The following is a 24,707-nucleotide window of genomic DNA, read 5'->3' as shown; positions in this document are numbered from 1 at the left end:
ACTTGCCTATTAGATTTACAAATTATCATGAAATACAGAAATCTGAGGCCCAGGCCTAAAAACATACGGTTGTAACGCCACTGTTTATTTATTTATTATATGTTAAATCCCTGAATCCATTCAATTCCTTTTTGAACAAGAGGTATACTTACGCCAAGTCGACTCATTTCGGGCATAGAAGAAAAGGTTCTAAGTACAAGGATATTATATTAGTCTTCTTTTTCAGATCTGACATACAATTATGACATATATTGTGTCATATTAATAATTAACAATCTCTAGGCTTCTTTTAAGAATGCTCATTCAACGGAATATTGCAAATACGAAATATTTGGCAATAGATGATTTTTTTGCCATACTAATGAGTAAAAAAATTGAAATGGCAAGCTCTAAATGACCATGACTTATATTTGGTGTCAGTCAAAGCTATACAAAAATATCAATAAATTAAAAAAGCTTACACGTTATTAAAAATACATACGTAAGCTAATGCATGTTTACATAACATGTCAATATTTGACATTCATTGACACAATATATTTAAGTACTCAAAATCCTAGGCATTGATTCATCTAGATAATGTGCAATTAATGATTACGTATTCGCACTATACTTGAAAATATTACAATTATTTTTTCGTATATATTTTAATTGGTTAATTCCCCAATTAAATTGTCTTATCACAATATTATTAGCAAAATAGCATTTGTAACGAGAAGTAAGTACTACTTATTTCTGTTAACAACTTTTTGTATTGTATATTTACTAAAAATTTTGGAAAGGTTTTTCTACATTCCTATCATTTGTTCAGTGTTGTACCTGTCGTATCATTAATTGGACAATCAGTCAGGACATACCGTCTCTTCAGCTGTATTAAAAATAAAGTACAATTAATACTACAGTACTATAATAAATATTTATTATACATCGTAATTTATAAGCCACGCCCGTAAATGTTGTAAACGCCTACACAAAATTAAGTTTTATTATTTATTGATAAATCACATTTTAGTTTCTCATTAAATGTAATGAACTCTTTAAAATTTGTTTTTTTTTTATATAGAAGTATAACATCTCTTGCAAATGAAAAAAAGATATCTGTATAATGCATATATTATATATCTTATCTATGTATATATTGGAAAGCAAATTAAAACTGTTGTATATAAAAAAGATACTATATATAAATTGTTAGTAAACTATTTGAGACAATGCTCCTTGATACAATGAATTAATTTTCATATTTCTAGTAAATTAAAAGTTGTTTTATGTCATGAATATTTGTTCTTTGACCTTTCTGGCAAATATCAAATCAATATTTTAGTTTAATTGCCTGAATTAAATTTACTATGTCAAATAAAGAAGCAGTGCTAATGTATTTAGTGCAGAGGGTTCTGTCTTTAGTTGTATATTTTTATAATAAACCTACTTATTACTAAATGATTATTTAGAGGTAAGTGCAGGATTATTAAAAAAATATTTGTTCTTGTGATCTCTTTAATTACGGATAATTTTATTTCTTAATCAGGAATTGAATAGTTGTTAAATGATTCAAAAGCTTAAACGTAAATTTGGGTAGTAGTATGATTTTCAATTTTAGACGGGCAGTTTTTAAAATTTTAACGGAACATACGGTACCCCAATAGTATCGAAATATTTAAAAGTGGATCACATTAATAAATAATTCATTTGTTAATTATAAATATGAATTGATATGAGAAAAACCGCAGGAGGTCTACCATTTAAGAACACCTTTCTACTCTAATACATAGATCGCGCCTAATATATATTATTTACAGCGATAAAATGTCACTTACCTGCTAATAATCACATCGTAAGTATTATCTTTATCAATCCCATTAAAATTTATGTTAATTTTATTAAATTTTTTAATTATTTTTTCTCGGAAAGCCTACAATAAATTCCCGCCCACTCATGAGGTGCGTTTGTTTTAATTTGAATAATTTCCATTTTATGTTAAACGTGTTTTAAAACTGTTATAAATCTCAACAGACTGTATGGCGTTTTTTAAATGTATACAAATTTTATACAAAATATTTGGTTTTAAATAGTTGTATAATGTTTAGGTTTATATTGACTAAAACTAATAAATTCCAAACTTAACTAAGCTTGTAATATTCTGATTAATTGCTTACATCACATAAAACCGTTAAAGAAAAGAAAAAAGTTTAAAATTCAAGCAAATTTTTTCAGAAATATTATACTAGATAAAAAAATACATTTTGGAAATATAAAACCAAAACTGGATGTAAGATATCTAATCCATGTCTAATTTCACATAAATTTTAAATGAATGTAAAACTCGTATGTATTCTTCCATTTTAAAACCTTAAAGAGGTAATATGATAGTTATGTATACCTTTTTATATTCAAAAACGAAACTCATAATAATCCTAATATAACAAGAGCATTAAGTTTACCGTCTATTTCATTTTTCATTCTATACATATATAGTTATTATCTGCATAAACCAGTATTCTAGTAATAGTAACTTATATATTTCAATCAAAATTAGATTTCCATTTAAATTATAACGCTTATCTAACTCGTCGACAGGTTATAAAACACCTCCATATTTTTAATTCGCAACAAAAAGTTGTCTTGCGTCGGTTCGATTGAACGATGTCGTTCCGTTATCGCAAAAACGACGCAGGAGGCGGCGCAGCAGCGCACTTAACAGAAAATTGAAACGAGCTACATTATTCCATGACAAAAACTCGGCAAATTGATTCGGGGTAGCAAATTGCGCTGCGCTGGCGACACTCATCGCTTATTATGTATCGATGGCTCTTCTATACGTTTTACATTTCATTTTTAATAGAAATGTCATATTAATAGAACCTTATTATCTGTCTATATATTAAAATGTTATGTTGGTTTGTGTACGCTTCAAAAACTCAAAAAGTCAACATGATAAGTCCATCATCAGCATCAAGGATTGTTTTTATCTATTTTTTATCATTTATTTTGTTTGTTTTTTTTTTTCATTTTTTTCCACAAATATTGCAAAATTAAACTTATATGAAATCTTTATTTTGTTTCTCATTCCTCAACCATTCAATCACAATGTGCCACTGCGAAGCGTGGCGGGGTACAGCTAGTATTATATATGTGTAAGTTTTTTTATATAATTACTTATTTCCTGTTTTTAAAAACACTTAGTAATAAATGTTAATGTGATCGAATCTAAATCCTATACAGACTGTTAGCCTGGTTTCTTAATAGAGATAGTTTCTTAAGTAGATGGGTGTTTTTATTTTTGTATGAAACGAAAAATCAAACTGGATTAATATCAAACTGTCTTTAATTATTTCTCCATAGTTTCTATCTCTTAGGTACTAAAACTATTCTAAAGTCGTGTCTTAAAAACATGATGAACCATGATGATAGATAAAATTCGTTTTATAAAATGTTGAATATCTTCATATGTTAGAATATAAAACTTTATTTAGAATTATACACTTGTATGTGTTACTTTATCAATGACAGTGACTCTCACTATGGCCATTGCGACACGTAATGCGCACGCGTCACACGTCGTTAATCATACATTACTGAACCGATAGCAATAATAATAAATTTTGTAATTTATAGATCCATTGCGTGCGCAATTATTTAATAGTTTCTATGATTTTGACATATTCCTATCTATTTGTAATGAGTTTGTTATTTACAGTGCATAAACTTTATCACAGTAATTATGGTTTTGATTTGAAGCTCTCACATAAATTATTATAAACGGACAAAGAAATTATGCGATTAAGAGTCTGTAAACAGGAAATCATCCTTGTCTAGTTTACTTTTTATAACAGCGACATGTCGGGTAATGTGAATACAGGTAGGTTTATACTATATTAGTTGTTTATTACATTATTTTTGAAGTTATACTTCTTTTGGCACGTTAGGGTAAAATGATGAGAGTAAATTTTTACGATGCGCGCGCACACCGTCACAAAAAACCGACACCCTGAAGTTAGCATAGTCAACATTTTAGTTTTTTCTATTGTTAGTGTCGTTTTTTCTACAAACATAGAATCATTTTTAAAGGATTTAAAAAGAAATAACATCTAACGCGTTTACATAAGTACACACACGTTTTTTTAGTAAGCTCTCGTTAAGCTTATTTCATTTCGTAATATTTGTATAAAAATGTATAAAACAATTATATTTTTTTGTGTAGAAACGCAAACGAGCAGGAGGCTCATCTGATGTTAAGTGATGCCCATGAACACTCTTAATACCAGTGGCCTCGTGAGTGTGTTGCCGGTCTTTTAGGAAATGGTACGCTCTTTTCTTTATGGACCCTAAGTCTTCAGATGGTTCATAGTGGTGGTGCGTGGCAAAAACTGCCTTAAATAACGCTCAGTTGTGGAACGATGGACGTCGAGATGATAAAGGAAAATATTAGCCGTATCTATAAAAATATTACAATTAACATTATAACAGTAATACCTTAAGCTTACAATGTTTTACAAAGGTCAACTCTACGTTTAAATAAGGAGTTTCCATTATAAATGCATCCTTAGTAATTTCTATAATCTATGGGAAAGTATTTTCGCGCATGTTTCAAGCGTTAGGTGAAACTGATCTTTTATTTATTAGCTTCAATCCTAATTGCAAACACTTAAACACTATAAAAATGCAATAATGCAAAAACTCGTTTATATTTTAAATAGAGATGTGGAGTCTCTCTGCATCTTCTAACGCATTGACCATGAAGAGTGTCCAGAGGAGTTGTTCGAACTAATACCTGCAGCTGAGTTTCATCATCGGATGTCATGGTAGAATACTAAATACCATCCGTATCACCTTGACGTCCATCGTTCCACAACTGAGCGTTTGTTAAGGTAGTTTTTGCCGCCACTATGTGGAACCAGCTGCCCATTGAATTATTTCCGAACCAATTTGACTTAGGGTCCTTCAAGAAAAGAGCGTACAAATTCTTAAAAGGCCGGTAACGCACTTGCGAGCCTTCTGGCAATGTGAGTGTCCATGGGCGGTATCACTTAACATCAGGTGAGCCTCCTGTCCGTTTGCCTCCTATTACATTAAAATATATATGTTTTAATGTTTTTTTAATGAACCTAATAGTTTTTAGTATGCATGTAATGTATGCGTTGTTACTAGACCACAAATCTAGCGTAAAAGACCGTTTCAGTCGAATATTAAAAGGGATAATAATTATGCAAAAGCAATAAAACATTTAATTGCGCAATCAAAATGCTTCCCAAAGAATTTGCAATGAAAAATCGAGTACCAAATATGTCTTACCAGTTTAAAATATCTGACTGTTATATTTCGCATGCTTTTTGGAATAGTAATTAATTTTACATGAATTTTTATAAGGCTAAGAGATGAATTTGTTAACATTTATTAAAAGAAGCTTTCGTGTTTTACTAATTCATCTTTAATTACGCTGATGTAACTGTTATACCAGAGAACGCTAATCCATTTTATTACAAAATCTTTAATATAAAAGACTTCAACGCGCGAACACCTACAGATTAGTATTTAACATTTTTTTAAATTTTAATTCACTTATTATAAACACTTATTTTTTTACTGAGACATCATGGAACATTACGATGTAGCCTAACTTATGACTAATAAGTAATTTAAGTATGTATAGCCAAATTTTTCTATTAAGGATATTTAACATAAGTAAATGTCCAATAACACTACTTACAGTCTCTATTAAAGGGAAGACACTCTGTTCTTGTACTTAAGACTAACGTGCACTAACATTTTTCATAATTCAAATAATGGAAATATGATGCGAGATTATTTGAAATTGATTGAAATTTAAAGAAAATATTGACTTTAAATAAATAATTGCGGAAAGCTATAACTGGTTTAAGTTATTTAAATACACAATAATATAAGTCCGTACAATCAGTCTAAGTCGTTGTAAAGTGATTTATTCGTAGACATCAAATGTCCGTGTTGGACCATTGACACGTCAGTAATCTTGTTTTGTGTAAATCGCTACTGATGGGAAAGATACAAAAAGTATGTAAAACCGGATTTTCCTTTTATAGAAAAATTATATTTTGTTTAGTGTCTAATCTTACAATATTCGAATTAGTAGCCTCAAATCGTATACTAACGATTACATATATTATGTATAAAGCACAGAATAATAATAAAATATTTTTTTGTCGTCGATTATTGGAGTTGATTAATGCCGGTTTTCTCACGATGTTTTTCATAACCGCACAAGCGTTCGATGCCTACATACATAGACAGAAAGTACGAGATGAAACAGAATATAGAAGCTGAAAGTACCTTTAATAGTTCCTAACGATACACGCCAAAATTCACTTCACATTGTTGCAACGTTTTCATTAATTTTTGCGTTTTATTTACGAGATGGCGCCACTTTAAATTGACTCAACTTTACCGATCTGTGGCTCTGCTAGGTTTGGCAATATTGATGCATTATACACATTAACTTTTAATTATTGTGATCAATTGTAAAGTACAAAGCAGTATCATGTATACATACAATCCAAAACTCGGTTTTAATACTTAAAATGTTTCATCTCTATATACTGTGTTTTAATAGAAGACAATTTAAGTTCTATTCGTGACGATGTTTACACATTAAATTTATTGTTGAATTAATTATGAGATTAATCTTACCTTGCATCCCTCACAAGTGAAGGCTCCAAAATGGAAACCGGCTGCTGGCTCTCCACAGACTTTACATTGCTGGTTCATCTGTAAAAAAAACAACATAAACTTTAAGTATTTTAAATTGTAAGACTATACTGGCGTGTCGTACTTTATATAGGAATTTTATTTTACAAAAACAATTAATTAAAGTTTTTAGACGTGGAAAAAATCAGAAATTTTACGAAACCATTTTTTTAATTCTAGTGTAGCTCCTATAATAGCTGTAACATTGTTGAAAAATTATATATATATTATATTATATATTATGTAAGAGGGTCAAATTAAGACGTTGTTGATTAGAAAAATGGGACACTATCATTGAGTGTTCCTGGAGTTCGTATCGTATAGTTAATACTAACATATTTTTAACCTCAACCATGATTATGCAGTTTAAATTAAATAAACAATGATTTATATAACAAAAGTTTGAAATTATCCTATTATTTTTTACTCTTCACTTTTACGAGTTATTATAAAAATAAATTTGAATGGATACTTGAAATTAAATTAACTTGATTGTATCACTAACTTTTTGCAATCTATGATTGACAGTAGATAATTGCAAAAACAACAAAAATACTAAATCAATAAAGAGCTACTTAACGTCAAATTCATAACATTTCGAGGTTATCGTTAAGTGTATTTAGAAATTTAATTCTAATTGTAACATTACAAACTTTTTATTTGACGGTCGTTGTAGAGTACCTATTGACCATCAAATCCAAGGTGTGTTGACATATGTCATACTTAGCTGTCTCGACTTTGAATGCACCCTTAGAGTCGTCTATCTCTAATTGAAGATTAATAGTTATAAATTTCAAGCAATTTATTTTGATTGCACCATCAAAATAAATTCCCGATGAGGCCCGCCTCATATAAGGAAGAGCTTTAAGCTTACGATTGGAAATCTTTTTAAATAATAAAAAAAATATGTTTATTATGGAATATAAGATCACGGATTCCACGTCATCAAATTTGTATCTGTAGACATCCTTACTCATCGGCAAAAAAGACAGAGGGAAAGCCGAGAGAAAAAGCCGGCGTAAAAACTCTCTATTATAGAATAGTTTTCGTAATCTGTTAATAAAGGAATCTAGGTAATGCTGTGCCTTTTATCTTATTGTATATACCATAAAGTGTAAACAATAATAAAAGTAATATTTAAAATTAAAATAATTCATTTGATCTTAATAATTTGTTTAAACCACAGTTCAGTTAGCGTCGCGTGTGCACGGTGTGTATTTAGTGCAACAATTTCCTCGTCGACAGCTCGTGAGGTTTCGTTAAAAAATTAAATATAAAACATAATAACATGGTGTTGAAGGAACGCTGATGTGGCGTGACTTCTCTCTGTTATCGCAGTTGGCAAACGAGCTTTCGTTGTTACAATTGGACGAGAACATTAATTTGTGAAATTTTAATCAAGTTTATTTTGAATACAGACTAAATTATTTTTTCGTATACGAGAGCGATTTTGGAAGTGTTTTAAAATACGTGTAGTATTTACACGTACAGAGATTCTAGATTATGGTGTGTTTTGTTTAAGGTTCAAAAGTACAAAAGAGTGGTCACTAAACTTGATTATAAAAAAAACTTTGCCCCACAAATAGTCGCAGCCCCTTACAAACATTGAGTAAAACAAAGAACTTGGCGATTAAAAAGAGTGGCGGAGAGTTTATTGCCACTTCTCTTCTGTTCTACGCCCTTAATTTGAGAACTGGCAGTAAAATTAGAAGCATTTAATATTATTTCTTTTTCTACGTTTTACAAGAACAATCGTTACGAAAAGGCAAATAAGTGGCATTTTTAAATCTATAATAATACTACAACAGGATGAATGTTTGTGTTAAATAGTCTATATAATAGGGATATTCATTCATACAAACATTTAACTGGGTTATTCAACCCACCAAGTCAAAATTCAACCATTCAAAATATATATTTGTTTTAATAATTAATTTGCAAATTTGTAACGAGGTCGAAATTCCATTATCGTCCGCTGACGTGCTTAACACTGCTTGTTGGAGTGAAAACGATCCGTCAACAGTCAACAATCAAAACGGCATCTCGGCGAATAAATATAAATGCATTTTGGGTTCTCTTTTTAAACGATTCTTTTGATTAATTAAAAATTCAATTAATTATTTACAACACATAACATAGGCGTCAAAATTACCAAACTAAGTTTAACAAAATAAAAAATAGATTGATCTAATGGACTAGTTCAAAAGTATTTAATAAAACAAATGCGTTTTAAGAAATTCGTCCAAGCCAAACGTGAGCAAAACGTGTGATAGAACATGCCAATATATGGATATACTTTATAATTTATCAGTGGGCAAGCCAATAAGAAGGTGGGCCGAAGACTTAATAGAAATAGCAGGAAGATGGAATCAAAACTGTGGAATCGGCTCCCGGGGGGGGTCTTCCCTCAGACATCTGGAAGGGGTTGCAGGAGGGCTTCATCCAATGTGTGCCTGTGGTCCATATCTACAGGTGACTAACATATCACTACAAACATTTAGCTATACGTAAATACTAAAAACTTTTGCAATATTTAATTATTATTTTATAATTAGGTTTTTAAATTTGTTATTTCGCCAGTATAGTCTGGGAGTTTGATTTTTTTTATGTAAAAGAAGTCAAACGGGCAGGTGGCTCATCAGATGTTAAGTGATACCGCCCATGGACACTCACATTGCCAGAAGGCTCGCAAGTGCGTTGCCGGCTTTTTACGCTCATTTCTTACCCTAAGCCAAAGTGGTTCGGAAATACTTCGTTACGAATCCCGGCACCAAAGGATATTGATTTATGTGCGCAAGGATTGTAACACAACTGGACAATTTTTATAAGCTGCTCAATGAAGTGCGAAAAATTAAATTTTCCCCAATATCAATATAATAAAATAAAACATTCCCCAAAAAATATACACGATAAAATCCCAAAAAGCAATACATAGTACCCAGTGACATTATCTAAATTAGCACACTCTTATCGAAATAAAAATAAATACCGTTGAATTTATATCGATCCGAAAGCGAGATACAGTTTTTACTTACATTTTATGCCCATATTCAAGTCCTTTTAAGTACATGCTAAATTTGTTCAAGGATCAATTTAAGCTGTCAAAGACGCATTTATAAATTGTCCCGCCTTAATCTTGGCGACCATCTTGAGCGCATGAATGATATATCAAAGTCCAAAAATTTGGGTTGCAATCTCAATTTTATCTGATTATTGCCCTTATGGGATTAATTAAGTAATACTTATGTGTTTGCGCTTAGCTTTGTTGATTGTATCGTAATTGTTATTGATTGTGATTTATTAAATTTTATCTTTATGACGTATCGAGGAGCCGAATCTGATATGAAACGTAAAGGGTTTCTACCGTATTTGGCGACAACAATCTACAGGGCTATTAAACGTGAAATACGACAAATTAAACGTGTGATTTAAGTCTGACGCTGAATGTTTTTAAATTAAAACGATTGAAACGACGATACATTTTCGCAAATTACTTTTTAAAGAAGCGACGCATTTTAGTTAACACAAATTATTTGAATTCACAACACAATGTATATCAATAAATAAAATAAATTATTTACACATATAATAATCATCTCGTGGCGCTAGAACCCCAAATGGCGCGTTTCTTTGAAATTTTGTATGATCATCCTTGTGTCTGACATATAAATTTTTACGATTTGAGACATGCCCGTTTCCTCTCGATGTGTGCCTGCACTATATAGGAGAAAATATAACACACACACGCACTCATGATATAAGAGTAGGAAGCATCGCTGCTTCCTTCTCTAATCATTCAGATTGGTGCATGACAGATTTTAGACCTGGGTTACACTAAGGGAGCCGTATATTAGAAATATTAAAGCCTGCGACGATAACGAAAACACACTGAACAGTGAACACCTTGTTACCTTGTGAAGTCATCATAAGATACAACACATACTCTGTATATGTTGTAAGAAAATTCTTCAAATACAGTAAAGAAAAGCTTACGGAAAATATCAAAGAGAAAATGTCACATTACCATGAACTGACGGAGCCTGATGGAGCCTCAATAAACACAAGAATGTGTTCGCTTTACACTTTACAGTGTGAATGGAACGATTTACATTTGAAATGAAAAATAACGCTACTTACATTGTTGTCCGTCAAACCTTACATTTGTATCTCAAGACTAGTGTTAAGCATTATTAAATGAATAATAATTTGACAGATCTGAACAAAATCTACATTAATGGGAGAACTTAATATAATAATAATTAGCCTTTATTTATCCACATCTTACTTACATATAATATTTAAAAATAAATAAATATACAATTTTATTAAGCTAAGAAGACCAACTTTTTCCACCCTATTTTATTTTTTTCAAGGAAAGCTTTCTATCCTCGAAAGGAGAGGAACTTTATATTAGTACAATTTATAATTCGCACTTCTTTCAAATGGGGGCATCTTTTTTCGCAATTAGGCAACACAATTGTCTATTAGCCACAAAGGTTTGGCTAGTTAATTAAACCATGTGATTAGAAGCTTGGAGTGACCTAGAGATGGTTTTACCACTGATTGGCTACTTCTTTAACATTCCAGGATGACATAGGAGGCTATCCTCTGACTTCAGGCATCCTCTAAATAGTGGACTGTGCGTGGTATTCTTGGCTAGTAATGTTGGTGACAACAGTACTTTCTACATGTTACAATAGTGTGATAATGTTACTTTTAATATATAATTTGCTCATTTCTTCGTATAATTTAATTGTAGGTATAACTATATTGTATAGTTAATTCATAAAGTGTAACAATAACAGCATAACTTCCTATGATAAAAAAATAAACCTTTGACAAGTAAGAAATAGATCTGTGAATTCTAAGGCTCTTAAACATTTTGCGACTAATTGTATTTAGTCTAAATTGTAATTATAGTTTAAATACGCAACATTATGAATACCTAGAAAAATAACAAAAACAAAATACTTGGCGTGTAAAAAATACTAATTTATTAATAGTATGAGCTGATTATACACTTTTTGCTCCATTGACCTTTAGAAGATACCTTTTTATTTCAGATTATTATTGATTGATAATTACGAAATCTTAATAATTCAAACTACCATCAAACATTATACTCAACAAAATGACCTATTCGATTAGTATTTTAAGAATAATATTGTGATGTTTTGTGTCTTTTATATCAGTTATGTATCGATTATGTATTTAGGACGGAAAAAATTAAAAATAAACGAAATAAACTTTATGCCCGCTAACAGTTTATAAAACACCTGGGAAACTAAACTAAACTTACTTATTAATGTTGTTATGATCCAAAAATTATTTATATATTTATGTGCCATTGGATCGACAGATTGGAAGAAGACCTGCTGCAGCTGAAAGCCAGCAGTTGATGGGAGGTGGCACAGGTCAGGGAACGCTGCAAGTTTTGTCTTTTCGGAGCCCAAGACACTTTTTGGGTCGCAGATCCAGCGGAAGTGAGAAGTATATATTTCTATACTATCGATCGTAACATAATCAGTTTAGCTGTATAAACGTGAAAGCGTAACAATATTCTTTCGTTATCTTCTTATTTATCACCGTACCAGATTATAATTTGTTATAATTTGTGGCTTCTAAATGTTAAAAAGGATTAAAGTTGAACATATCGACTTAATCCGATCCTAATCAATTGCTACCATAAATTATCTTAAAGTAATATTATGTAAATCGTTTACGTAATCGACTAAAATACTTTTTTGTGATATGTTTTTTTTACTAAAATAGGTTTTATTATCACCCTTTAAACTGCGTAGATAAATCTAATATATAAAATTCTCGTGTCACAGTTTTCGTTGCCATACTCCTCCGAAACGGCTTGATCGATTTTGATGAAATTTTTTGTGCTTATCCGGTATCTGTGAAAATCGGCCAACATCTATTTTTCATCCCCCTAAATGTTAGGGGTAGTCCACCCCTAAATTATTTTTTTTATTTTTTAGACAAAATTTTTAATTTCAATTTTTTTATGATACAGCATTAAAAAATACATACAACCCCTAATTTTCACCCCTCTACGATCAACCCCTATCTTTATTATAAATGATATACCTACACGGCAAAACGACGTTTGCCCGGTGAGCTAGTAAAAATATAATTTCGTATGTATCATAATATTTGAAACACAAATGTCAATTTCATCAAAATAAAAACATTTTAATGTCAATATATATAATAATATTACAATAATAGTACATATATAAGTTTACATACAACATATTGTGTCTATGTTCATCTCCACACGGATGTTATCCGGCGCCAATCTTACGTCACTTTGCTAAAAACTATAGACCAACAGAACCAGAAAAACCACAGACTAGATCTAGTTACATATGTATCTGGAGCTATTTAAGTAATTCGTCGAATGAGTGACAAACACACAGAATGGAATGATGAGAATGAATTCATTTCCGTAGAAGGAGAATACTTGGGCCAGGTAATTGGGTCTAATTATAGCTAAGAATTCAAATACAGATCCAGTTTCGACGCGTTTACAAGAAATTAGATGATATGTTTTTATGTTAATGCGTCGTTTAATTGTACTATAGCATTATCCTTTTTATTGAACGTTTTACTATACAGACTTCACTCAGACATCACTACGATTACGATTTAATTGATTATTATTAATAGCCTAAGCGTGCGATTCTCAATAATTAAGTATTTTTTTAAACGTAAACATTCATTCAAACGTCATTAAACATACATCAAACGTCATTTGTAAACGTATTGCACCATTGGATTGTATACACCAATAAATAAACTGTGTTATTTAATGGCTTTTTCAAAATAGATACGCAAATGTCTCTGCGCTGGAATGACGAGATTTTGCTTGTACTTTTTATCTCAATATAACACATCTCTTAAAATGTTCTCATTCAACTTGACTTGTAATATACTCCTTAATCATTTTTTGCAATGGCGATACTCAATTTATAATTATAAAAATTACTATGTTTATGTATTAAATAAACAATGCATTACCAAATTAATCGGTGATTGCAAATTGCTTTTTAAACAGCTTGAAAACTTAATTTTACATCCCTGTCATCCAAAGTTAATAATATATTGCAATTAAACCAATTTCACAACAAGCTGTTAAAATTCCATCAAAATTGGCTACATGTACGGCAATATTCTTAAAATATTATTTATTGTTGAGGTTTTAAATTAAACTTCGTAAACGATTGCTATCTATAATTGAAGGTAATATAGACATTATTGCGCGACCGTTTTTCGGCTTAACAGAAAGCAGAGCATTTTATTCACGATGGCTTGATACTCAAAGATTGAGGGAAGAAAACCTTTTCAAAAAGCAATTCAAATAGCACGTTTACTTATATAATCTCAAATCTGTTTATCCTATATTCGTATACATCAATGTTATAATGCCAATTTCAGTAACTAGAACGCAGATTTTAATACAATTTGTATAAAAAATATGTGTTTATTCATTATAAACAATTGATTAAAATGATCTCACACATTTTAATTAATTGCTTAAGAATACTTTTAAGTAAAAAATACCTGTGTCAGGGTTCCCAGGTCTTATGTCAAACTAAATAGTAAATTCAATAACAATATTTTTTGAATGCATGAGTGTAATGTGTAACTACATGTTATAGAAGTTTTCTTTATTCAAATTATTAGCCATATATAATTTTACGTTATATTGTATCATAATTACCGCCACGTTATAAGTATCAAATATTGTTGTGTGTATTCTGTGTTTATATAAACAATTTGCCAAAAGAAAAGTCTTTCTTTCTTGAAATTATAGATTTAATCCATTAAAATTGATGTTGAAAATATAAACTCTACGTTTAATTTTAATTATTAATAACTTATATGCTTTAAATTTTGCAATAAAATTCCACAGTTTTGAAATTCTGACAAAAACCTATATCAATTACGATAATGATTATACTGTTTTTGCATCTAGAAATATAAGTTTTTGTCCCGATACTAAACTAATAAAACAGGCCCTATTAGTAATTTGCGATGACATTTAAGGACCAACCTTCATCATCAATCTTCTAGGATTAATCGATAGCGTTATTTACATTTAAACTATGTCTTGGTCTCGCTTGTTTCTATGGGTATAACTGTCCTTGGTTCGATTTGCAGAGAAACAATTGTTATGGCTATAATAGTTGAGAAGGATGATCGTTTGGCTTTGCATAAAGTAATAGAACAGAAAAAACATTTCCAACACAAAAATACAGTATTTACAATATTCGTAAAATACATAGTAATAATAATAATTAACATTTGCTCGAACGGTGAAGGAAAACATCGTGAGGAAACCGAAATGTCTTAGACCCAAAAGTCGACGGCGTGTGTCAGGCACTGGAGGCTAATCACCTACTTGCCTATTAGATTTTTAAAATGATCATGAAAACAGATTCAGAAATCTGAGGCCAAGACCTAAAGAGGTTGTAGCGCCACTGATTATTATTATTAATAATAGTAAAGTTGATAAAGAGCCAGTATAATTTTGCAACAAAGTGTAAATAAATAACTAGAGAATTATAACAAATTTTCAAGTTTGGTACCTGTGGTACCTTTAATGCAGGCAGCATGAGTTCTTTAAGTTATTTAATAACGGAAATATTAATACCAGTTTCGTGTAATTAAAATATTTTACTTCTAGGAACTTAATAATAATAAACCATGCTCATTATCTGATAGCTGTTTACACAGAAATGAGTTTATACGACTGTTATGGTAAATATTACATTATTATAATGAATGTACAGTGTAGATGCAATATTCATACGTAAACAGAACAATAAGTCAACAACGTATGTGGAAATAAAATTTAAAAATACATTGACATGACTGCGTCGTACATGAATACGTAAACATCATGAAAATAATTGCTATTTTTATAGAGCTACTAATGTATTAAAACTGAAATTGTAAAATAAAGTAACTTATCCTCTGCGTGCAGTCTGGTTTAATGTAAATCTGGCGGAAATACTGACAGCGCGGAATCACGGTGAAAGTGCGGACAAGAGGGCACGCCCTTTACGTCCTATCTCTATGTAATTACGGATTTTGGGATTCGTGAATATTAAACTTCATTGTAATTAAATAAATAAAAAATTTAATTTGTATACCAAAGATTGGTGGATTATTGTCGACGTATGAGAACCAAGTTCAAGACACATCTTAAAGGTTTAAACATGTTTCAAAAGTGTTATAAAAATACTATTTAGTTTAAATATCAACAACTCGTATAATTAAAAACAATATTTACCTTAAAAAGGTAATCATTACGTGCGTAAGACATAAACTATAGTTAAATTAATTTTGTTTCTTCAATACAAACCAGGACCTCCATGTAAGCTTTCTTCATTAGTTTCTATATAATACGCAATAGACATTAATATTCTACTAGACAATTTTAAGTTCAAAGCGGAAATTGGATCCGCTCTCCTCCTCTGGACTGTACTCGAGTGCGATTTATATTAATTAACTAATTAAAATATATAAATAACTATTGTGCCGCACTTCATGGTCTGTTTATTTATAATCACTCTTAATTTTTATTGAAATACAAATATTATAAAGAAAACTACCATAAAAAGTCGGAAACACCAAAAATAAATACAAAGGAACTTAAAAAATATTCGTAATTTTTGGGTAAGGTAACTGTTTTTTTTTTAATCGAGAAGAAAAGTACCATAATAACTGGAGAATACGAAAAATAATTTTTATTATATATTTTACCTATAAAAAAATCTACATTACGATAACCAACATCAATTCATAATATTTTTACATAATTTAAAACAGCTTTTTTAACCATCTTCAAAAACCTAACGCGTAGTTCGACTTTCGAAAAATAAGATCACTAGGTTCTTTATACTTAGTGTAATACAATAAATTATCTTGAGACAAGACCTATCTAACAAATTATAAAATAAGTTTATTAATACTGCTTAGTGCACCTTGAAGTGGGTTTATTTTTTAAAAAGAAGTTTATTATTACAAAGAAATACTAATATACTCAATAAAATATTACTCTTATACTCAATGTTTTAACGCACATATTAATAAACTAAAATTGATAAATAGAAAATGAAAACAAATTTAAAAAGTTTGATCCCTGTGCTAACACTGGCAGCATGGGTTTTGTTAAATTATTTAATAACGGAAGTGCCGTGTAATATATTATTTCTAGGAACTTAATAATAATAAATAATGCCCATTATCTGATACCTCTATACATAGACATCAGTTTATTATTTGTAACATTGTACTAGTTAAAAGTAACTGCTACATATTCCACGGTCACGAAAAATTACACGGAAAATTAAATTTTAACGCTTCCACTACTCTATTATGTTACGCGCAAAACAAAACATTAATAATACATATATTTTAAAACTAAGTGGACCGTACAAATTGTAAGGTCAATGGCCATAGACGTCAAATGTTATGCACCAGTTCGAAAATTTCGTCTTTATTGTGTGGAAATAAGGGTCTCAAAAATCTTTGCATATGCAAATAGAAATGAATTGCTTCGAGTTTGTATTTGCGGACATTTTTTGGAGTCACGAGAAATGCATATGTTTTCAGTATAAATTATCATAGATAGTTTTAAATGACTTATTATTATTTTACATAAGCCATTTAAGTAACCAGATCTGACAATTTATTTATCCGGTTCTAAATAAATGACATAGTAAAATCTATTTAAGACATATTTATCCAAATTAGACCGCTCTATAAGAATAATCTTTATTGCCCAGAGTTACATTTAATTAAAGAAATCTAATTTATTGATCATTAAGTTAATTATAATCAATTAAATTTTAACATTAATATGATTTATTGAAAACAATAAAGACCTCAGTCCCTAAGGATGTTAAAACAATAAGAAAAACGATTTAAAAAGAACAATCATTAGTTTATTTAAAATAACCTAAAATTAAAAATTCTTATTAGAAGTACTAAACTTCAATATCCAAGCTCCGATCTAAGCTTTGGCTATCTTGTTAGTACCTTGCTTTTCTATTACAAAAATTACCCTTCTCTTCAAGTTGGACTCAAAATATTGGTAATAGTAAGTATACATCGCAAGGGTAACCCGACAAATGGTTAGGGACCAGGCATAAAAGCCTTCAAATTTTGACGTTCTAAGAGAACTTTATTCACATATTCTTTTTGTGTATTGTTAAAAACGCCTCGGTTTACCACTAGCCCAATACAAAACCTCTTGTTTTATAAATGTTTTTATAACAAAATTAATTAATTAGATTGACAGCATTCGTTTTTGTATAGAAGATTCATTTGCAATAAATTGACCTGAAAATTGTCGAGTCATCCGCCAATTATAATTAATTATTTAAGCTGTCAATTAAAGTTTAAATATAACTAAGCATTAGATCTTAATTTTGGCTTCAGGGCGTAAGTGAACTTTTTAAACGATTTCTAAATCTATTGAAATCTTTGCGAAATGAGTAAATCTCATTCAATTAATTTCTAATAAGATTATTTTATTTTAATATGATTATTAATCTAAGACTATTACTTGTGATAATGAGTTTTAACAGGAAGTGAAAATAATTTTCATAATGCTTGGAACAATACTATACATAATTATAACAGTGTAATTTCCTGTAATCTTTTTATAAATATTTCGTTAAAACAAAGGAAAATTTTACCTAGGATTTTTGCGGTGCACTTTGGACGTGGTTAGTACTAAAAACAATAAGTGTTTAATACGAAATTGTTATTCCCAAAACGAATCTGAGATGTGTTAAATTAAATTACACCAAACAGTCGTTTCCCAAGCGTCAAAACGCTCGTATACACTTTACAAAGCTCCACCGACTACGTGACTATGTGAAAAGCCAACACAGCCTTTTACCAAATGTTAAAGAGCAAATTTGCTGACACGCAATTTGTACTTAAACAAACTTGGGCAAGTTTCTCTAGTGCTTTTATTTTCGACCGAAAGTAGATTAAATAAACGATGCTTAGACTACGTTTTAAAATTGAAATAATTATATGAATATATATCCTTAAGTAAACCTCAATAGTTTTCTATGGAGTACATATTTCATACATTTATTTGTATTCTGAGTTTGTTAGGCTAGTTTTATTATTATGTTTGTTTGAAGTTGTCAATAATACTAATATTATAATATAGTTCTATTCTATTTGTCATAAATGTATTACCGTGGATATAATAAATAAGCTTAGAAAACATAAAGCATTGTTTCCGGTTTTAATAAGATTTACTGTCTCGGGCAAATTAAATCACTTACGTAAAACCATAAGTCGTAGAACCGCTTCATTATACTCGTTCTTTATATTCATACATCATTTGTATTATAAAGAAATCAGTAATACAATAGTAAAGTACTATATGTAAAAGATGTATTTTTGCACTTCTTGTCTACCTTATGTAATTTAACAGATTTTTTTTTCTTTTCTCACACGGTTGCCTGGAAGAGATCGCTCGAAAGCGATAAGGCCGCCAGTTGCCTTTCCTTTACATGTAATTATGTTAAATTTTTATATTATAAAGCAACAAAGTATGAATAAATAAAGTTTATTTGTGTGTCTTCCCAATGTCTCACACACCACAAACACATTAAATAAATATTTTCTGCTTACGAAGATTTCAACGCGTCGTTTATAAAACAGCTATAACTTATACAATAACAATTATTCATACATATATTATATATATCTTACAAAAACTGATACAGATCAAACATGCAATTAGGACAAAGTTGCAATTTCATCACTTAAAATGATCGCGAACACTAAAGGGATAAAAACAAATCAAATTTTCGATTCATCGTATAGTTTAAGCGATAGCAATTTTTATAAAATATTTGAATTTAATGTAACAATTACATATAGGTGACTTGATTATTTGACTGCCTCAGACTTTTTCCTCCATATCTCCCCAACAACAAGATTGTAGGGCCCAAGAAATGGAGATCGTTATCTTAGCTATCTAACAAAAATTCGCGATTATAATCCGTACGGAGCTGGATATATTCGGTAGTGGGCTGATCTATTTTAAAGAAAGCAGTGTTCAGTGCCTATCTCGTACCTAATCCGCTGTTGTGCTGCAATTGTTTTTCTGCTTAATAATAAATTTCTGGTATTTTTATTTTATCTTGTTAATTTCATTTTTTTGTAATAGTTAAGTTAACCTACATTGTCATACATTTTAGATAAAAGAGTTTGTAACATATACTGTATATATAGTGTTATGATTGACGTGGTAATCTTAAATGAATAAAAAATTTAAATTTGGTGTATTATCCTATCTTACATATTATTCCTTTTTTACGTTTTTTTTTCGTTTATTTTATTAGTTATAGTTACTTATTTGTTTACGTACATATTTGTTTTCTAAGGTTCTCGTTCCCACAAGGATTCGAAACATGTTTGAGTTTATTTAAATATATGTATTCATTTAATTACGATTAATGTAATTATTTATTATATCGCTTAATATATAATATATCAAGGCGCTCTTTTGTTTCTTTATTTTTTTTCTATATTTAAATGTAAACAACATGCTAATAAATAAAATTACTGAAGAACCTTATACTTCCAATCTTATTGGAATAAGAGCGAAATTTATTGAGGTGTCAACTCTTGTACTAAAATATTATGACCACCAGCGTTATGCAAGTAACGGACCCATATCTCGTTACATCGACACCTCCGAATCCGAATTCAGACAATTACACGAGAGATCGATTAAAAAATCGATTTTAATATCATCGAGACATTGGTAAATGACGTTACCGTTACCTTTGTTTATCGATTAATATGCGAGATTCGATTAATTTCTCTTTTGCTTTGGGCGAAACGATATATCACAGAGTTTTCGGTCAATTGTGTTTCTACGATTTCTATTATTTTTTTCTAATATGATGAATGGTCATTATTAATACAGCCTAAAAGGTTTTCTTATTTAAAAATGGCTCTTAGGAGTTTAATTTATTAATTTAGGTATATTGCAAAACTGTATTTTAGATACAATATTTCATACAATGTTGCAGGACAGAATGAAACGTAAAATCAGATCGTAATGAGCAAGGTTTAACAAAATATGCAACATTCTTTTGTTTATAATACCTCATTATAAACAAAAGAAAGTTGCATATCTGAACCATGATTTACGCTACGACCGCTACCCCCTCCAAAGTAATAAATTATTGCTGTATTACTGAATCTGGAGTATGCTGGCAGACTGACTGCCAATCTTCAGTAATGGAGAGGGGTTACAAGAAGATGAACCGTACTATACAGCCAGTAAGAGTAATATGAAATGCATATAAGCACAAAAATCAACTGTAATCCTAAAATTATCTTTTAAAGTGAGTAATATCAGAATATTGTAACAAACGCACTTGCTGTCTAAAACCCAGTGATTTTAAATTATTAATCAAAAAATTGTATTTGTGTACAAATATAACGTTTAAGTTACCTAAAAGAAGGTAAGTTAGAAAGAATAATTATTTTAAAAATAAAATACGGTTTTGTAGTGTAAAGAATATCTATTAGTTTGCAATATTTTTTTTAAGAGCAAGCCTTTTAGACTCAAAAATGTATGCCGTGAGGCTAACCTCTTTCCTTCCTAAAAAAATCAACACTAAAAAATCCAGAAATTCACACCACGGCCGGAGATTATAGTGCACATTTTAATAGATATCTTAATAAGTAATAACAATAATTAATTTTATTATTTTGTTAGTATTGTCCTAAATATTATATTAGTTAGCTTTAAAGTATATTAAATCATAAATAGCACATTAAAACTGCTGGAAATATATTTATTAATTACAGAAATACATTATCCTTACAGACTATGCCAATACGATAATCTGGAGAAAAAATAAGATAAAACTAACTCGCAATTTTAATACACACATAATATACACAATATCGCTACTGTGAATTCACTCTGCCAACATATAAATATGTCGATAGTGTCGGACAGCATTCATGTCTAGTATAATCTAGTCTATATAACATACCTAGCTTCATCATACATTTAACCTCCTACCCATATAGTATTAAAAAATATATACGTGCAATGGTACCGGTACAGTTTTACGAAAGAATATTACAGTAAAATTTAATCCGAATTCGCCTTTGAGAGGTCATTTCTCCGAGATACAATTATTGGTCATTTATCACATGTTCCGACGCACAGCGTTTTTCACCGGTGATTGAATTAACGGATAACCGCCTTTTACTTATAAAAATAATACGCATATGCTTTAACTTTTCCATGAGATATGTGTATATGCATCATTTTCATATGGAAGTGATTAGCCTTCTGTGTGTGTGTGTCTTCTTCAATTACACACAGAAAAAATAAATTGGTTGGCGCACAATAAGAGTTTCAACGCACTTAATAGCACCTTGAGCCTAGCACAAGAGGTCCCGCTGGGCTTCCGTGTCACCCATAACTATCATAAGGATTTCCGGAGTATTTTATGGCGCTTTTTAAGCAAAAAAGTCCCTTTTCAGGAAAGGAGTGATTTGCCGCTTCTCTGTTGCGTAATTTCTGAATTACAGATCTGCCTGATCGCGACAAATAAACAGTTTAGTTAATTAAATTATTTTAAAAAAAAAACAGAATTCTTGAAATGGCAAAGGATTTTTAAAGCAAAAATATTCTAAATAAATGATATCTCGAACTACGTTTCATTATTGAAATTCTTATAAAATTATGAAATTGATTTTTCTTATTAGATACTAATGTGAATAAATACAGTCTAATATGCAATTAGAACCAGGTTTCACCAAGTGAATTGCGCATCTTCATTTCGCAATCCCAAAGGTCACAGGAAAGTTTACATTAATTTACATATTTACATACAAAAACGGTCTGAATGCTACCAGTATTCACACTCATGAGTTCATAGCTATAAAATATAAGAATAATGGACAATTAATAGGTACAGTGCACTAACTAAGAGAGAAAATGTGATACTAAATATAACACAAGACCTTTTCAATAGTGCATCAAACAAATTGATTACTTGACTGCGCTAATTCGCCTAAATTATTCTAGGACTGCAAAAATATATGGACCAAAATGTTTTGATAGTTTCACTACATGTCTACATACTGCATATGAAAATAGGCGTGAGAAATGTCAAGATTCCGTATGAAAATTATTAGGAGTACATACATCGTTAGATCGACAAACTAATAGGATGCGCTCAGAAAGTATGACCGCTTACACATAACGCGATTCTTGTCAATAATCATAGTTGTCTATGAGCTGGTTTCGTTTCATTCGCAATGTTTACCTGCCTTGTCTCAATTCGTATGCGAATTGCTAGATGATTGTGGAGCCACCCACGGTAGGGATTGGTATAAGTGAAAATTTAGTATCTATTTATCGCTTAAGATGAAGTTATGGCTCAGTTGGGTGTACGAACTGTAACCAACTGATCGTGAATTATCTAGTCCCACGATTTTTCTTATTGTTAGTTTAAAAGGTTTCATAGGAATATACTAAACTTTTTGTGGCTAAAGCGAGTTGTTAGTATAACGTACGTTTTTTTTAAATCTTAGTGTGTAGATTAAATAAATAGATCTTCACTTTAAACTTAAGGTTTGTTTAACACTTTCCTAACCTGATCTTCCTCTTTTCAGGACAAAACACATTTGACAGAAAGAGAACTTATTTCCAAGATTTAAATATACAGTATTTACAATTTTCTTAACCTAATAGTAATAATAATAATTAAAAAATAGAAAATAAAAAAAAATTAAAAAGTTTAGACCCTGTACCTTTAACGCTCGCTCCATTGCGATAGATAAGTAGTACTGGTATCCTTTTGTAGGTGATTAAGGAATTTAAATATTCAATTGTACTTCCCTCCTACGTAACATACTATAAGTTGCAGCTGAAAGAATCTAAATCTAATGTTCTAAATCCTTCAGCTTACAACTTAAGTCCTATCCCACACATACATTTTATGCGCGCACGCACCTATTTCTAGCACAGTTTCTACTTAGTGTCAACTTCTTGCCAACCAATATTGTCTTAGCGATTTGCATAATATTTGCTTTAAAGCTAAACGATATTTTTCTTAATCGGTCGTGGTTCATTGAATATAAATAGTTGTTTTAAAATAGTTGATATTATCCTTATTGAGACTTCGAAATCGTTTTAGTATCGCAATTAGTTTAAATATAGTTTTATTTAAACATTACTTGCATATAATATTTTCTGTATTTATTGAAAACATCGATTTACTTAGAGTCAGCCATAGTATAATTTCTATTGGTACTTTAAAGATTGTTATTTTTATAAGATAAGGGGAGCCTAAGGGATTTTGGGGAGTTAGTCGAGCGTGGCAGAATTACATTAGGGCAAACCTTGTGAAGTACTCCCACCATACCTGAGCTACAAGAGTACATACATTCAGTCAAATGTTTAGTACCCTAAATGATATGATACGGAGTTTTATTTCTTTTTAGTATATAACCTTCAAAATCTAATAGGTCACCTGGACACTTCTGTATTTCCTTATTTACCCCCTTACCCCTACTATAAAGAGTAATACATAAACTTAATTCCAACTTAGTTAATCACTGATTTAAGTAAGAACTTGTCTTACTGAATTAAAATCTTCATCTGTCACATTGGTCAAGTGGTTAAGATGGTAGACTGCAAATGATAAGGTCTGTTCCTGGATTCAATTCCGGGTGAAACTGACAAAATATATTTTTTTTAACTTCAACAGAATGTGATGTGTGCTATTGTTTGTGATTTAAATAATATGTATTATTATCTTAGAGTACCTATGGACATTAGAACGAACTGTTTTATAATTTAATTCTTAATAAATATTTCTGAGTACAATTCACTGTATACTTTCAGATCACTACATATAAACATCGATATTTATCGTTGTGTCTAAATTATAATT

At 30.1% G+C, this 24,707-nt stretch overlaps 1 protein-coding gene across 1 annotated transcript in view; it reads right to left on the bottom strand.

Moving 5' to 3' along the window:
* LOC125049105 (protein embryonic gonad-like) overlaps window positions 1-24,707 on the bottom strand; it is a 93,001-nt gene that overhangs the window by 45,362 nt on the left and 22,932 nt on the right. The window contains exon 2 of the mRNA XM_047648205.1: window positions 6,664-6,741. Within this exon, the coding sequence (XP_047504161.1) occupies window positions 6,664-6,741 (78 nt within the window). The remainder of the gene's footprint in view (window positions 1-6,663; window positions 6,742-24,707) is intronic.

The sequence above is a fragment of the Pieris napi genome, chromosome 4 (genome assembly GCF_905475465.1).
Source record: "Pieris napi chromosome 4, ilPieNapi1.2, whole genome shotgun sequence".
Lineage (NCBI taxonomy): Eukaryota > Metazoa > Arthropoda > Insecta > Lepidoptera > Pieridae > Pieris > Pieris napi.
This window is presented reverse-complemented; position numbering and strand designations above follow the sequence as displayed.